Raw genomic sequence first — 15,911 nt, forward strand, 5'->3', positions numbered from 1 at the left:
TACACTTGTGTTTGTACATTTAATGAATGCAGTTTAAAAGTTTGAAAAATAGAGTCCAAATGTATTTGCAGCCCATAAGAGAAATTGCCAAAACATGCATGGAATGCGCTTAGATAATAAATATTCACAAACACTGACATAATGGTGTCGGGTATCACAGAATGCTTTTAAAATATCTTGGAACACGATGGTATGGAGATAAACATTTTCAATCGGCGAATGTTAACAAAAACACATAAAGGATGTAGAGACAAAAAACTAAGAAAGAAATTCCGGACCCCACGGCATTAAGATAGAATGACCAATCAAGTGACCACGTTTGTAGATTGGTGATGTAGTATGATGTCATTAGTACAGTCCCGCTAACAGCACATCCCCCTGAAAACGCAGTAAAAGTACATGTATTAGTAATAGAGTAATTGAATCGACATAATACACAGGCATATTTTCTATTAACTATAGACTTTCAGCGGTATCATTGGACTTTAAGATTCAGAAACCAACCTCCTAACATGATGACGACAGAGATCAGGATGCCATAGCTGGTTTTGGAGTAGTCGATTTCTTTACACGCTAGGTAACAGCAGGAAAACAGGGACCCTAGGAGTAGTAGACACGCCCCGGACAGACCTAGCCCGGTCACCAGCTTCCACGTGAAGTTCACTGGAAAAAAGAAGGGATACTTTATTCTACCCACCCTGCACTTAAAAGTTATTATCATTATTTTCTCTCACAGTAAATGAATTTTTCTGCTACAAAATAATTGAATGTCTGAATCAGAAATGTCCATTGCTTGGCGAAGAGTCTGAAAATTCACAGAACATTTTCTATTGCCACTGCAAAACATTACCGAATAGAGCACTAACGAACAGTATGTAGACAAATAAAGCCAGCAAATCACGACCTATACTTTCATACAACTTGTTGTGTATTTGTAAGTTTATTTATTTTGGGGATTTCAGTACATACTCAAATAAATGCCGTATCCGTGTAACTAGTGTTAACAGAGAAATGAGTGATACGCACTGTCAGAGGAAACAGTGGAAAGGTAGGTATCAATGTATTCACAAGTAGTCGTCGATTTGTCGCATCTCTGAAATAGTCCAAGACTGTGTGTTCCCGCCGTATCATACCAATAGGGGGTGGAGACCGCAACAGCCACCAGAATAGCACTGATCGGCAGGAAAATAACACACAATACCCCTAAAACCGTGACACAGGTACTCAGATCCTGTGTTGTCCGTTTGTCTGTGGCTTTCTTTGGGACATCTTCCTCATAGTCGCTGGCACTGTCGTCTATGTACAGGACATCATCTTTTTTAGCATAGGACTCCTGTGGGTGAACCGTGTAGCCGTTTTTGAGATCCCAGTTGTTGTTCAGTCTGTAGGATTTCGTGAATGGGGTCACAAAATTAATTTTGTTGATTTTCTTAGAGTAATTGGAGTCTCCGACTTTGTTTGACATCTTCTATATAAAACTGAAAAAGAGGAAGACAAATTCATTGTTTTCAAATGAAAAAAAAATACTACCACAAGTACATGACATGACGCTCAGTAAATACCGTTGAAGGTAAAATTATTAACAATATTAGTAAGGCGATAATTCAAATTCTCGTCGGAAAGGTTTGATTCTTAGATCTTTTGTAGATAATTGTTCAAAAGTACTGATTATTGGAAATACTCACCAATGAAAACAGAAGTTCCGTACGTATTTTTCCTAATTAAAGAAAAATCAAGAATTTAGAAAGCGAAAACTTCGTACGGTAATTTTCACAATCAGTGATTGATTGTATCTTGTTTAACGTCCCTCTCGAGACTTAGGTCTGTCGTCCAGTAAAATAAATGGGGATCATTGCAATTTGACGCATTTTATTTAAAGAAAGTTTACTATTAAAAAACTCGGTTAAATCACTTTCATTCAATGCCTTTTATCTTCAAGTATAATGTCTTCGGGATTTCTATGGATGAGAAAATTAATGCACTGCATTTTATAAAACCTTATGCGTAACTTTTTTGAAGATTTTGAATCTTTGTTTTTTATCCGGTGTTTCTGCATACTTACTTACCCTACTTTAAGTGAAATGTCTCGTTTTTTGTTTCCGTAATTCCGTAATCAAAACTATAAAACTACACGGATTGATTATGTGTCTCCCTTTTCGATCTTAAATCCAAATGTATTTTAAATTCACTCTGGATTTACATTCATTATATAATTACAGTAGACCCTCTATATACCTTTTCTTAACATGACGTTCAATGCGCATGACAAACCAATTCTACGAACAATGCTCAAAATTTTGAAATTTCGGATAAACAGAGTTTTTATTGTTGGGTATGAAAGGAAGTTCAAACATTTTTTCTATGTATTTCTGAATGTATTCAACAGACGTGGAATCAAATTTGAATACGAAAAGGGGATCAATTATTCGTAAGTTCTATACATCGCACAACATGGCACAATGTGTTGGATTGTGACGTACACCATCGCATTGTGAAGTTGTTGTTGCTTATTTACCAACGACATTTTTATTACCAACAAATTAAAAGGACGGTTACGGAAGAAAAGGAGTTCTTTAATGACATCTTTCAAACCTTTCCTTAGGCAGCATTTTATACATGGACGTGATTTAAGTTCATTAATCACTGTTCCTTATGACGTGCCATGACACTGTCGGTAGTCAAGTTTGCGACCATTCCAGAATATTTTTGTTTCGTTACACTACAAAATTTATACAAAAATTGTTTTTGTAACCACTACGTAATTAAAAAAAAAAAAAAAATAACGCTTTGCTTCAATCTCAACCAGAAGACACTAAAAGTCAATAAAGGAGAAATATTTTAGATGTTATAAGGAATAGATAGATGGAGAGAGAGAGAGACTGTCAAAAACGTTTCTCAATCGCTATTTTTAATACCTTTATCAATGATATGTTTTCCTCATTGTTACATAGCTGACAACGCTTATTGGCATAACAATTTTGATACACGTACACTTGAAGTGAAACTTCAAGAAGAATTACCATTTTATTACACGGGTTTAAAGAAATCAATACAAAACTGAGAGCAGGGCAAACATGGACCCTGGACACACGAGAGATGGCATCAGGTGCCGAGGAGGAGTAAAACCCCTTTCACACATTTACGGACGAAATGCCGGACCATCCCGGCGACGACCGGCTCCTGATCCATTCGATGAATGTGTGAAAGGGGCTTATAAGCATCTCCACTGTTGACCGGTCACATTCGCTGAGAACTCTCAAATCTTAATTAGGTAAACAAAGTAATCCGTAGTCAAAATCAGTATGTAAAGAACGACCTTGCATTTGGTATGAAACACGTCAGAGAGTATCCAACTTAATGACAGGTTGTATTTGCAAATAAGATTAAGATAACGACCATAGACTATTTGTGTAATGCTGACTTTAAAAGAGAAAAGTAAATACATTGTAACACCAACTTCATTATCGGTATTCTGTCCCGGTTTAAAAACTGACTATAAATTCTTACGTATCGAATCAATAGACTATTGCTACACAGATTATGGAAAGTTAAGGAAATTCCACCCCTCCAGAATTATAGGTTCAATCTTATATTTTATTGCTGATTCTTCAACTAATATATCTTAGTAACAAATAAAAATTATGTAACGTTGCGGTATTAATAAAAAAAAAAAAAAGCACACATGTACCCGTTGATTGAACATTTCTAACTTTTTCTTGATAACTACCTTTCCAATTCTTGTGAAATTTGGTATGGAGCATCCTCGGGACAAGGTTGACATAAGAAATCAATTTCAGGACTCCTGCGTCCACTGGTCTTAGGGCGGGGCAAAAACTGCCAAAAGTGGCCGATTTCTCAACTTTTTCTTCTCTACAACCGCGTATATGTAAGAAAAACTAAATGCAGAATCATGTAAAGCAGAAAGACCTCTACCAAAATTGTAAATTTCATGATACCCGGGGTGGAGGTCCTAACTCTGGGGCGGGGTCAAATTCGGCATATAGTTTTTATGTGTAAAACATTTATACATGAATAACATCCTATTTAATATTAGTGATACAAATTGAAACTAAATGGATATTCTGAAAGAGGGTTTTTTTTGTACCAATGTGGAGCCAAAAATGGTCATAGTGATTTAAACTCCCGATCTTTAATCTTCACGTACTATACTCCCTTGAATATTGTACATGATCGTGTTTATACTTGTCTGGTCTCCATGTATGCCCGGCTAACCTCGGCCGATTGCGCTACCCTTCAATATTTCAATGTGATCCCACCTCTGGTGTGTCCAGGGGTCCGTGTTTGCCCAACTATCTATTTTGTATTGCTTGTAGGAGTTATGAGATTGATCACTGTTCGTTATCTTCACCTTGCATTTAACCATCGAGTTTGTATCTCTGCTGGTGGACAGTTTGTCCCCGAGGATACTTGTCGCTCGATATATGTTCCTTCATGAATATACACAATAACGAAACAATACTGGCTGACACGTCGCCCAGTATAAAAAGGTGTCACTCTGTGGAGTCTATACGGGACACAGACTCCTACAGATCGGTTGGTGTCCCTCGGATTATCCTTCGAGATATCAAAGATTTGTCGTATGTACAATCGTCAGATTGTCAGCTTTGGTACAGAAACCAAAATTCTTATACCCAAATTAACATGTGTTCAACCTCAAAATGTTCTGCAAAAAATTGCAAAACTTGTGATATACTGATCACTAAAAATTCATTTAATAGTAATTTAACTGGACGTAGTTTCTGTACGGAAACGTTTGATAATCTGACTTGTAAATCTTCTAACGTTGTCTACGCCATTGAGTGTAACCTGTGTGGCTTAATTTATGTTGGAGAAACCAAGGGTTCACTTAATAAAAGAATATCGGGGCACAGATTTCTAATTAATAATGGTGGTAACCAACTTCTTTACAAGCATTTTAATGCACCGGACCACTCCATCTCGCCCATGAGGGTAAGGATTTTAGAAAAAATTTACCATCACACAAACAATCCTACATTAAGCACCCCTTTTCGTAGACAACGAGAAGATCACTGGATCAGGACCCTAGGCACTGCATTTCCATATGGATGCAATGATAATGTATATGATGTGGGAAATTTGACTAGTCCACAAGGAAATAACGTTAATGTGATGGGACTCTTTCCCAATACCCAAAGACGAAAACGCAGTCACGGACATCGTTCATATAAAAGACCAAGTATAAATGATGTCACGTTTGATTCACTTTTGCCTCACGTCAACAGACAATTGGGTCCACATCATATTCGTACAAAACTTTACTCTATTCCATTGAGGGTTTTACATACGTTATTTGAAGAAGCTATGGCTAGTCTATACTTGGATTTTTCAACACCTGAATATAGACTGAACTCTATGATTATGGATGTTGCCTACCACAGGCTCTATAAACCAGCACGGACCATGGATGATATTCCTTCCAAATCATGCCGTCAGTTTCTTAAGCTCAAATTTACAAACAAAGGAATAGATGCCGTCAACATAAGCAATATTCTTCGTCATGAAAGGGTTCAGTCGTGTATTCCAACTTATTTCAAGTTCAAGTCTACACCCTGTATTTCCTACAGCTATACTTCTACTATTGCATCTAAACTTTTTAATTATAAACAAACTTTGCAGTGCATAGATATAGACCATCTTATACGTAATCCACCAACATGTTCTTGTTCTTCATCTTCTTTCAACTACAGTCCAGCTGGACTTGTCATTACTGGTGATGTTGATATAGTTGAAAATGAGGACCTCAAATCACTTATTCTTAAAGGTCCTAAATACAGAGAACCTCGGTCTTTTAATTGGCGGCAGAACTTCATCTCTATTATGAGTTCTGTCGAAGATTATGCCAGAAGATCGGCTAAATATGAAAAAGAAGAACTTGATACATTGTCAGAATGGGTTAAAAGCATAAGAGGGATTAATAGAATCCTTCATTAGTACGAGTGTGGGATAGGGAAATTCCACCGAGGGGACAAGATTCGCAGTCTAGGACGAGGCTTTGCCGAGTCCTAGACAGCGAATCTTGTTCCAGAGGTGGAATTTCCCTATCCCACACGAGTAAATAATGAAGGATTATTTTTCTCACATTTTACCTACAGTTAAGTGTATAAATTTAGGAGCTTTGAGAAAATTCTAAATTATCAAAATCCTCATTTGAACTTCGATGCAAAAACTAATTAGATAGGCAGAAAGAGCATACCCGAAAATGGTTTACACTGTAAGTGTAAACTAAAAACCCTAAGGTTGTCCGCCAGAAAGCTATATAAATTAAAATTCAAAGATAACAATGCAAAATATTTTTACTTCACCGTGTAACGTAAATCTTCACCGTGTAACGTAAATCATAGAAAATATATGACGTCACAATCAAATGACGTCGCAGCAGTGTGAGACAGAAAAATCTCACATGGCTGTCTCACATGGGTAAAGTCAATCTCACACTGGTGATTATGTGAGAAATTAAATTCTCTCATATCTACGTATGTAAGATACAGATATTCTATGAAAGAAAGGTATGTAAGATATTTCTATCTTTCATATCACGTGACGTTTATCTTACATATCCCGTGACGTCATAATCAATACACAACTAGCTTGCAACTTACCTCGCCTCAATTGACGAACACCTCTTGTACAAAAAATGACAGATTGTAATGTCCCTGATAATCTCTAGGTGTATGTGACCGGACACAAAAATACACATTCCTTGAACAATTAGTGCACACTCAACAACAGTCACAAATTCCTCATACACCTATGTCATCCTGTGCATTAGGCCCTATGCCAGTTCACAGAAACCCAGCCCACACGGTCTATTAGTTCTAGGTCTACCTCCACATTCACTCTGTCAACGTCTACTGTCCGTGTCTCAGGTGAAATAAGTGCCTCCAATGTCTATGAGACTCGAGTCCTTGCACGCGTGGAAAACGAAAGTCTAGCCATGCCCATATTCACCAACAAAAAACACTTGGAATCTCTCTTCACACACTCGTCATTAAATAACTGCTCAATTAATATCAATATCAATGCTCCTCTAAGAAAAAAAATGTGCAGTTGTGGATTCATATTCTGATTAGGTCTGTCAAAATGTTTCGCGCTGATGGACTGTCGAGTTACGTCACGCATCACCCTGATTATTGATTTATTCAAAGAGGAATAACTCTAATATCATTCACTTATACACTCGTCGCCGAGTTTTTGTCGGCAACGTAGTTGCCAAAAGGAAGGTCGTAGAATTCAATTCTGGTGTAATTTTTTATGTACAGCGAAAAATTAATTAATTGGAAAATTCTCAAAATGGCGTCGCTTGGCACAAGGAAAACGGAGAACTCTAGAAATATGAGAGAAAAATACTCTCTTATGAGTTGCCATGAAATATTAAGGTGATTCCACCCTCGGGGTTGCAAAAAAGCGGTAAAACCCTCGGCAAAGCCTCGGGTTTCACAGCTTTTTTGCAACCCTCGGGTGGAATCACCTTATATTTCATGGCTACTCATAAGAGAGTTGTATATGGTTCCAGTTGACAAAGCTAGTAACAACATTGTCTTTGTTTGTAAGGCTCATTATTACAACTGTATTTTAAACGAACTTGGCATTAATTCCACTTTTGGTAATCATACTTATACTCCAACTGCCCTTTCAAAAGACGAAATTCTTCAAAACCATGCTTCAGTTTTAGACACATTTAATATTCCAGTCAATGGGTCGAATGAATATGAGTTACCGTACCTATACTGGATTCCTAAACTACATAAAAACCCTTACAAACAAAGATACATTGCTGGATCCAGTAAGTGCTCTACCAAGCCCCTATCTTTGCTCCTCACGAAAATGTTAACAGCTGTGAAGGAGAAACTTCAAACTTACTGTGCGACTACATATGCCAGAAGTGGTGTTAATCAAATGTGGATTCTAAAAAATTCTAAAGAACTTTTAGTAAACTTGAAATCACAGAATTTTTCCCAAATCAATAGCATTAAAACCTATGACTTTTCAACACTATACACGACCATTCCTCACGATAAATTAAAGACTAGACTTTTTGACATCATAGACAGTTGCTTCTTCAACAAAAACGGAAAACGGAAATATTCATATCTAGTGATCAGTCATTCAAAAACTTACTTTGTTAAACACCACTGATTCCACGCACAAGTACTCTGAAGTTGAAATAAAAAATATGCTAGAGTTCCTCATTGACAATATCTTCGTGGTCTTTGGTGAACAGATCTTCCAACAGTCTGTTGGAATTCCCATGGGCACGAATTGTGCTACTTTGTTAGCTGACCTGTTTTTATATTCATATGAAGCAGAATTTATTCAAAAACTTCTACGTGAGAAGATAAAATCTCTCGCTGTGACCTTCAATTCGACTTTTAGATATATCGATGACGTTTTGTCTATTAACAATGATATCTTTCATTCATATGTCGATTTGATATATCCCTGTGAGCTCGAAATAAAGGACACCACAGAGTCGTCCACTTCTGCTTCATACTTAGATATTTTATTGAAAGTAGACATTAACGGCAAACTGACAACTCAGCTGTATGACAAACGGGATGATTTCAGCTTCTCCATCGTCAACTTCCCACATTTATGTAGCAATATTCCATTATCACCTGCATATGGTGTTTATATATCTCAACTGATTCGATATGCAAGAGCTTGTTCTGGGTATAGTCAGTTTTTAAATCGAGGTAAGCTACTGACAAACAAGTTGATGGTACAGGGATTTCAACAGTCTCGATTGAAGTCAGCATTTCGCAAATTCTATGGTCGTTATAACGATCTAGTTCGTCAATACAACCTCGCATTGGGTCAAATGCTGTCTGACGTGTTTCATACCGATTGTTAAGCCGTTCTTGGCACACTGATTTGATTGCGGATAACCCCGTTTACCTGATCAGGATATGGGGCTCACGGCGGGTGTGACCGGTCAACAGGGGATGCTTACTCCTCCTAGGCACCGATCCCACCTCTGGTGTGTCCAGGGGTCCGTGTTTGACCAACTATCTATTTTGTATTGCTTGTAGAAGTTATGAGATTGATCACTGTTCGTTATCTTCACCTTGCATGTAATCAGTCGAGTGGTGTTTATACTTGTTCACTGTCCGTCTGGATGTATGGATACTGATGATGGAGATCATCAGACTGCGTGGATAAATGTGTGATTTTTACAAGAGTATAGCGATCTAAGTACATCAGTCATGGCTATTTATAGAATATGTACCTCTATACATCTAGACTACGCGAATGTGTGTAATATTTGTCGTGAAATTAACAAATGTGATACCATGCAAGTTTTGACTCCCAAGATCAGCTGATTAAACATGGGATATGTTGTCTTGAGGTGAATTGATCACTGGCTAAGACGCACACAGGCACACACAGATCACTGTTTATAAATGGAATTTGAATAGGGGATTTTTCAGTTAGATTTGATGGTATCTTTTAAAACATATGACTCTAATTCTCCTAACATTTTAGAATGCTGTACATGGATATACTAAGCAGAACATCTTATTATAATTGCATCCTCTGTCTGCGCGGCTTTACTCCACAGACGGGGGATTCTACTCATGTCATCCTAAAGGGGTCCAATCTACTCTTGGGACCAACACTTTGTAATTTAAAATGTAAACTCCGTAATATAATTTGTTATGTCTGTTTTTATTTTCATTTGTCTGCCCTATATTAAGCTGAATCTTCTTTAGTTCCTTTGTGAGTCAATCTAGATCAGGTTGCAATCATTCATTTGTTTTAAATTCACTTATCGTTAGACAAAGGTTTTTAGGTAAAGTGATGGCTGTCTATGCAGTTTTCAAGCTATGACCTTTTTAAAGCTTATATATATGTAGATTATATATATATATATATATATATATATATATATATATATATATATATATATTAAAAGAAATAGAATAAACAGTACACAAAGTTAAAAATTTAACGCAAGCGCTTTCATTTTATAATCCTCAGGCGTTACATTTTAAATTTTTAAAATGTACGCCTGAGGATTATAAAATGAAAGCGCTTGCGTTAAATTTTTAACTTTGTGTACTGTTTATTCTATTTCTTTTAATATTTTATACCGGACACTGTGATTTTTTTTAAAACACAATTTGGATATATATATATATATATAAAGCACTAAATAATCACAACTAGGTACTGAAAATTTTCGCCCCAGCCCGGGGTCGAACCAGCGATATATATATATATATGTATATTTAAGGAATGACTTTAATTCTGGGGCAAGTTATACGAATATAACCTGGTTTGGGTCAGTTTACGCTTTATAATCCTGTAAATCAGGTTATACTCGTATTTGCCCCAGAATTAAAGTCATTCCTTATAATTCAATGCAAGAGACAAAGATGCTAGCCTTCGTTTATCAAAATGTACATAAACTCGAAAAAATACAAGTCAACTGAGCCGTGCAATGATTCACTTAGCAACAACGACACGAAGCGTCATGCTGTGAAGGTCGCCAGCTTTAATCTTAGTTCTACGGAGCCTAGCCATTTATCAAAATAATGTATCGAAAGTGAAGTTTGTCATGATAGAAAATATGTGTGGAATATGCATGCAATGCGTATTTCGCTGCCCTTTAGAGATAGAGATCGACTTCGAAGTCGTTCATCTCCGACAGATTGAGAAAATACGGGAAACTGCATTGTTTAGGCCTACCCAAAATAAATCTTCAAATATCAGAAAATGCAATAATTTGCGGATTTTAACTCTGTGAAAACTTCTACTACATGAAAACTTACCTTTGTATGCAACGTTATCGCTAATACTAACTCCGACACAAGAAAATATGTAACATATTGCAATCCACATGTCAATGTGTCTGACGTCATGTGATAAAATGTAACGTATGAATTTTTGTTTGCTTTGTTGAAAGACGGATCAAGCAATGACCCCCCCCCCCCCCCCACCCCCAGTGATAAATGTATTTCAAAATGAACAGGTTAATGCTTACTTGGGAAATCAGTAATTCGAATAAACATCCTTGTTTTAATCTATTTTTCGACCATACATACAGAGAAAGATGATTTGCGTACAAGTAGATGCTAATATTGACAACGACAAAAAAAACATGTGTATCAAACCGAAGTATTTTATTGTACACGTTGATTTTCTATTCCATAGAAGGCTGACAACGCAGACAGCTTGAATTATTTTCGTTTATAAAACTCATTAAATTAAATATGAAAGAATAGGACTACGTTGAACTTATATTACGAGATGTTTAACACCCTTTGTATAAGAAAATTCGATCTGTTTCTTGTAACTAAGGTGATTTTAAGCTTTGTTTACAACCGATATCCTATTTTCGCGTCATCCCTTGTTAGATATTTATATATAGATTGAGAACAAAATGGATAAGAAGCCCCTGTGCGTATATCATATGTGGGGCAGAAATATTCGAGAAATATTCCCTCTTTATATTAGAGACAAACTGTTTAAAACTTTTAAATTTGGGGAAAGGAGTAAATACATGTATATAAAGATGGGCGTAAAATAATCAGCAATATTTGTCAAATCAATCTGACATTAGAGCACGAATGTGCACGAAACGCACAGTGTAGCATAGGTTTTTTTTAAGAGAGAGAGAGAGGGGGGGGGGGTAAGAAAAATGATAAACTTATATAGAATTCTTGTCAAGCGAGACAAAATATGATAAATTGTGCTTTTGTCCATACTTGAAAATATTAAAATGATAATTCGGGTGGGTGCGAGGTATTCATTAACTGAAACTGCCTCATTTTTGTACACGTACCAGCGCGCGTTGCTTGTTCTTCGCTATATGCATAAGAGTGAAATTCATAACTGAAGGCTTTTGCATTTTTCTCTCATTCAGAACTTCTCCCACTTTTTACCCAAACAATACTTGTGTTTGTAATGATAATAATAATGATTTATTCTATTCTTTGATATTGATGAGTGATCCGCAGTTTTCCTTGAATTTTCGCAGTTGATAATCCTGATACTTGTACTTGTACTTCATAAATTAAATTTCTAATATAATAAGAAGTTTACTTTCACTCTTATGAACAAGTTCCTTTTTCATTTTTGCCTTGCTATGAAAATCGATCCTTTGACTGGTGTTCCGAATGAAAGTGAACGGTGAACGCTTTGTGAACGATGAACGCATGAACTCCATTTATGCTCGGCTAACCTCGGCCGATTGCGCTACCCTTCAATATTAGACGTAATCAGCCGATGTGTGCCGAGTGGTGTTTATACTTGTTCAACCACTGTCTGTCTTGATGTATGCATACTGATGATGGCGATCATCAGGCTGTGTGGATAAATGTGTGATTTTTACAATGGATCCACGGTTTGTATAGCGATCTAAATACATCAGTCATGGCTATTTATAGAATTTGAAGTTCAAATGACAAAATGTTAAGTAATAACAAGTCAAGAGTACCACAAACGGAACAATACACGCCCGTCAGGCAGTGAAATTCAACAAACTGTACAATATACGCCCGTCAGACAGTGAAATTCAACAAACGGTACAATATACTCCCGTCAGACTGTGACAATCAACAAACGGTACAATATCCTCCCGTCAGACAGTGACATTCAACAAACGGTACAATATACGCCCGTCAGACAGTGCAATTCAACAAACGGTACAATATACTCCCGTCAGACTGTGACATTCAACAGGGGATGCTTACTCCTCCTAGGCACCTGATCCCACCTCTGGTGTGTCCAGGGGTCCGTGTTTGTCCAACTATCTATTTTGTATTGTTTGTAGGAGTTATAAGATTGATCACTGTTCGTTATCTTCACTTTGCATTCAACAAACGGTACAATATCCTCCCGTCATAGTGAAATTCAATAAACGGTACAATATACGCCCGTCGGACAGTGAAATTCAATAAACGGTACAATATACGCCCGTCGGACAGTGAAATTCAATAAACGGTACAATATACGCCCGTCGGACAGTGAAATTCAATAAACGGTACAATATCCTCCCGTCAGACAGTGAAATTCAACAAACGGTACAATATACGCCCGTCAGACAGCGAAATTCAACAAACGGTACAATATACGCCCGTCGGACAGTGAAATTCAACAAACGGTACAATATACGTCCGTCGGACAGTGAAATTCAACCTGGAAGCATATTGTGCACTCTGAATTGATACAACACACATTTTAAATAGAAAAGCCTTAAAGTGGGTCATGGTGCACCAATCCATCTGACATGTGAACTGATTATGTATTTCTCTGAGAGTGATGTTGAAACAAAATGTTGGTGCAATATTTATCTATGATGATAAAAAGTCCAGGAAACATTTGATCTACTTTTAACCCTAAAGTAGGTCATGGTGCACCTATTAAGTTGAAATGTGAACTGATTATGTATTACTCTGAAATGGAGGTTGTGACTAAATTTCAGAGCAATACCTGTGACCATACCAAAAACAATCTGGAAAACTGTTCTTACGTCTACCCCATAAGTACTGTAGGTCATTGTGCACCAATCCAACTGAAATGTTAACTGCACTTGTCTTCCCCTGAGAGGAAGACTTTGACTAAATATCAGGGCAATATCTGTATCCATAATGACCCCCCCCCCTTCCCCGGGAAAACTGTCTTTCCTATTTTCAGTCCAAAAGTAGGTCAAGGATGGACAGTAGGTCATGGATTGACCAATTCGGCTGAAATACAAACTGAACTTGTATTCCCCCAAGAGGAAGCCTTTGACTAAATTTCAGGGCAATATCTGTATACATAATGAAAAAAAAATCCTGGAAAACTGTTTGACCTACTTTTAGTCCTTATGTAGGTCACGGACGGAAGGACCAATCCAGCTGAAATGCAAACTGAACTTGTATTCCTCTGAAAGGAAGGTTAGACCTACTTATAGCCCTAAAATAGGTCAAGGATGGACCAATCCAGCTGAAATGCAAACTCGCTCTTACAATTTTGAGGGAGATATTGTGACCAAATTTCAAAGTTGTACATGCATCCGTTACGGAAAAAAGTCCGAAAAACATGACCCCGGACGGACTGAAGGACGCATGGACAGCGCCATAACATAATACGTCCCATCTAATGATGGGCGTATAAAAATGAACTTAATTTGGGGTCAATGTTCATCAACTTTAATATTCTCTTCACAGTCAACTTCAGACGGTAGTATATAGCGACTATTGTGCAGCTTGGCAACAATGCTGTTTCCTTCAAAAGTGTTATTTGTTTATTTTAAAATTAACTTTCTATCCCTATCAAATGTCCATTGTTTACTGTTTAGTTATGTAAATTCCAAAATAAAAGAACCACATCGTTTTTCCATTGAAAATTTGGCATCCATGACGTATATAGGGCACTAATCACCTGAAGTACTACAATCCTGACTGGTCTTACCAGGCATATATTTTGTCTAAGTATTTACAAAACATCTTAATGCATTATTATTTACAAGCCGTTAACGTGATAATTGGTTTTTTGTCGATTAAATCTAATCTGTTTATGAAATGGCTAATAGATGTTTTCAAACCCGAGGGCGCATATGACGTCACACATAATGGCGCGTAAACTAGCGAAAGAAAATATGCATATCGCAAGATTTGAATTTCATCGCTTTCAAACTCGAAAACTATGCAAATATTTCATTTGAAACACATTTAAAGTAGTTTTAGGCATAAAAAGAATTAATTTTGCTGAAAAAATAAAAAAGTTTACAAACATGCGTTGTGTCCTTTAAGTTTTAAAGTCTTATTTATGAAGTTAAACAAGGTTATAAATAAAATTCATAAACCCTATCAACTGTCATTAAAAAATTATGAATTTTATTTAGGTCAGATCAATTCATCGTTGGTAGTCGAATTTTCATACAGTGAATGAATAAATTAATGTTAAAAATGGTTTCAACCTCCTTCAATATATGAAGAATTACACATAATTATGAAGAATATATCTTTAAAATTCATAAATGAAAATTTGAAAGTGTATCCTCGGCAAAATGTATGTTTGGTAAGGTCAGGTAGGGTTATACTTGTTTAGGTGATTAGTGCAGCCCAACGTACATCATGGATGCCATCTGAAAACAAGTGTTTGTTTTTATTTTGGGATTTACATATCAAAACGGTATGCAATGCATAACTAATGCTAATCAGAAGTTAGTTTCATAAACAGCTAACTTATTAGAAGCAAATAGCATTGTTACTAAGGTGCAGAATAATTGTTAACACCGGCTGAAGTTGACTGATATTCCACACATTAATAATATGAAGGACTGTCCCGAGATTCGTCGGAAACGTCTGTCCAAATATCCAGCCGAGCAGAATCTATTTTTTCCCCTTTCTTTTCTTCTCTCTCTTATTATTTTTTGTTAAAATGTTGGTGTGCGCATGCGAGGACGAACAGAGGAAATTTTGTATAGCTGCATGAAAGTTCCACAAATATCTGTAATTAGTGATAAATTCAGCCAAATATGTGTCAAATAGTAGTTGGTGGGTAAGGTGTATGATCTAAGTAAATTTCTGTATATTAGTGGGGTACATGTTTCACACATTTACGGAAATGATGTATAGACTTTCTCCAGACCAGAGGAAATTCGAGCTAAAACTACTCGGGGTGCATTTCCATCATTGTAAGTAGAACAGTCACGATGATTTTAATGGTAGCTTTTCTTGTTCAGATGTTGGGTAAATCTGCTGACCACCAGAGAGATTCATCGGAGGTTAATTAACAGTGGCATCGTGAATGGGTCACATACATTTTCCATGCATTGAAGCCAAAGGAAAACGTTTAACAGACGGCAAAAGGTTTCATCATATACACATATCACTCATTTTATCATTGCTGTCAAATGACATTGCACTAAATCCGGGGCC

At 36.7% G+C, this 15,911-nt stretch overlaps 1 protein-coding gene across 5 annotated transcripts; it reads right to left on the reverse strand.

Moving 5' to 3' along the window:
* On the reverse strand, nucleotides 1-2,817 carry LOC125648161 (LHFPL tetraspan subfamily member 6 protein-like). Of its 5 annotated transcripts, none has more exons than XM_048875100.2 (5): nucleotides 2,067-2,817; nucleotides 1,686-1,717; nucleotides 1,027-1,478; nucleotides 505-663; nucleotides 1-378 (listed from the first exon to the last, which is right to left on the reverse strand). In XM_048875100.2, exons 3-5 carry the CDS (start codon nucleotides 1,463-1,465, stop codon nucleotides 209-211), a joined length of 768 nt encoding a protein of 255 aa, XP_048731057.2. In that variant the 5' UTR covers nucleotides 1,466-1,478; nucleotides 1,686-1,717; nucleotides 2,067-2,817; the 3' UTR covers nucleotides 1-208. The 5 variants fall into 5 exon arrangements, with proteins under 5 accessions (XP_048731057.2, XP_055995486.1, XP_048731058.2 ...); XM_056139511.1 differs by having other exon boundaries at nucleotides 2,063-2,219; XM_048875101.2 differs by lacking the exon at nucleotides 1,686-1,717 and having other exon boundaries at nucleotides 2,067-2,224.
* Nucleotides 2,818-15,911: the final 13,094 nt, after the last annotated feature.

This window comes from Ostrea edulis, chromosome 6 (assembly GCF_947568905.1).
Source record: "Ostrea edulis chromosome 6, xbOstEdul1.1, whole genome shotgun sequence".
Taxonomy (NCBI): domain Eukaryota; kingdom Metazoa; phylum Mollusca; class Bivalvia; order Ostreida; family Ostreidae; genus Ostrea; species Ostrea edulis.

What these genes read in the sequence shown, in the direction of transcription:
- LOC125648161 (XM_048875100.2), bottom strand. Translation starts at nt 1,465, where the DNA reads ATGTCAAACAAAGTCGGAGACTCCAATTACTCTAAGAAAATCAACAAA. An exon ending in TTCCACTGTTTCCTCTGACA is followed by an intron (nt 664 to 1,026) that starts GTGCGTATCACT and finishes TCTTTTTTCCAG; the next exon opens with TGAACTTCACGTGGAAGCTG. An exon ending in TGTCGTCATCATGTTAGGAG is followed by an intron (nt 379 to 504) that starts GTTGGTTTCTGA and finishes CTGCGTTTTCAG; the next exon opens with GGGGATGTGCTGTTAGCGGG.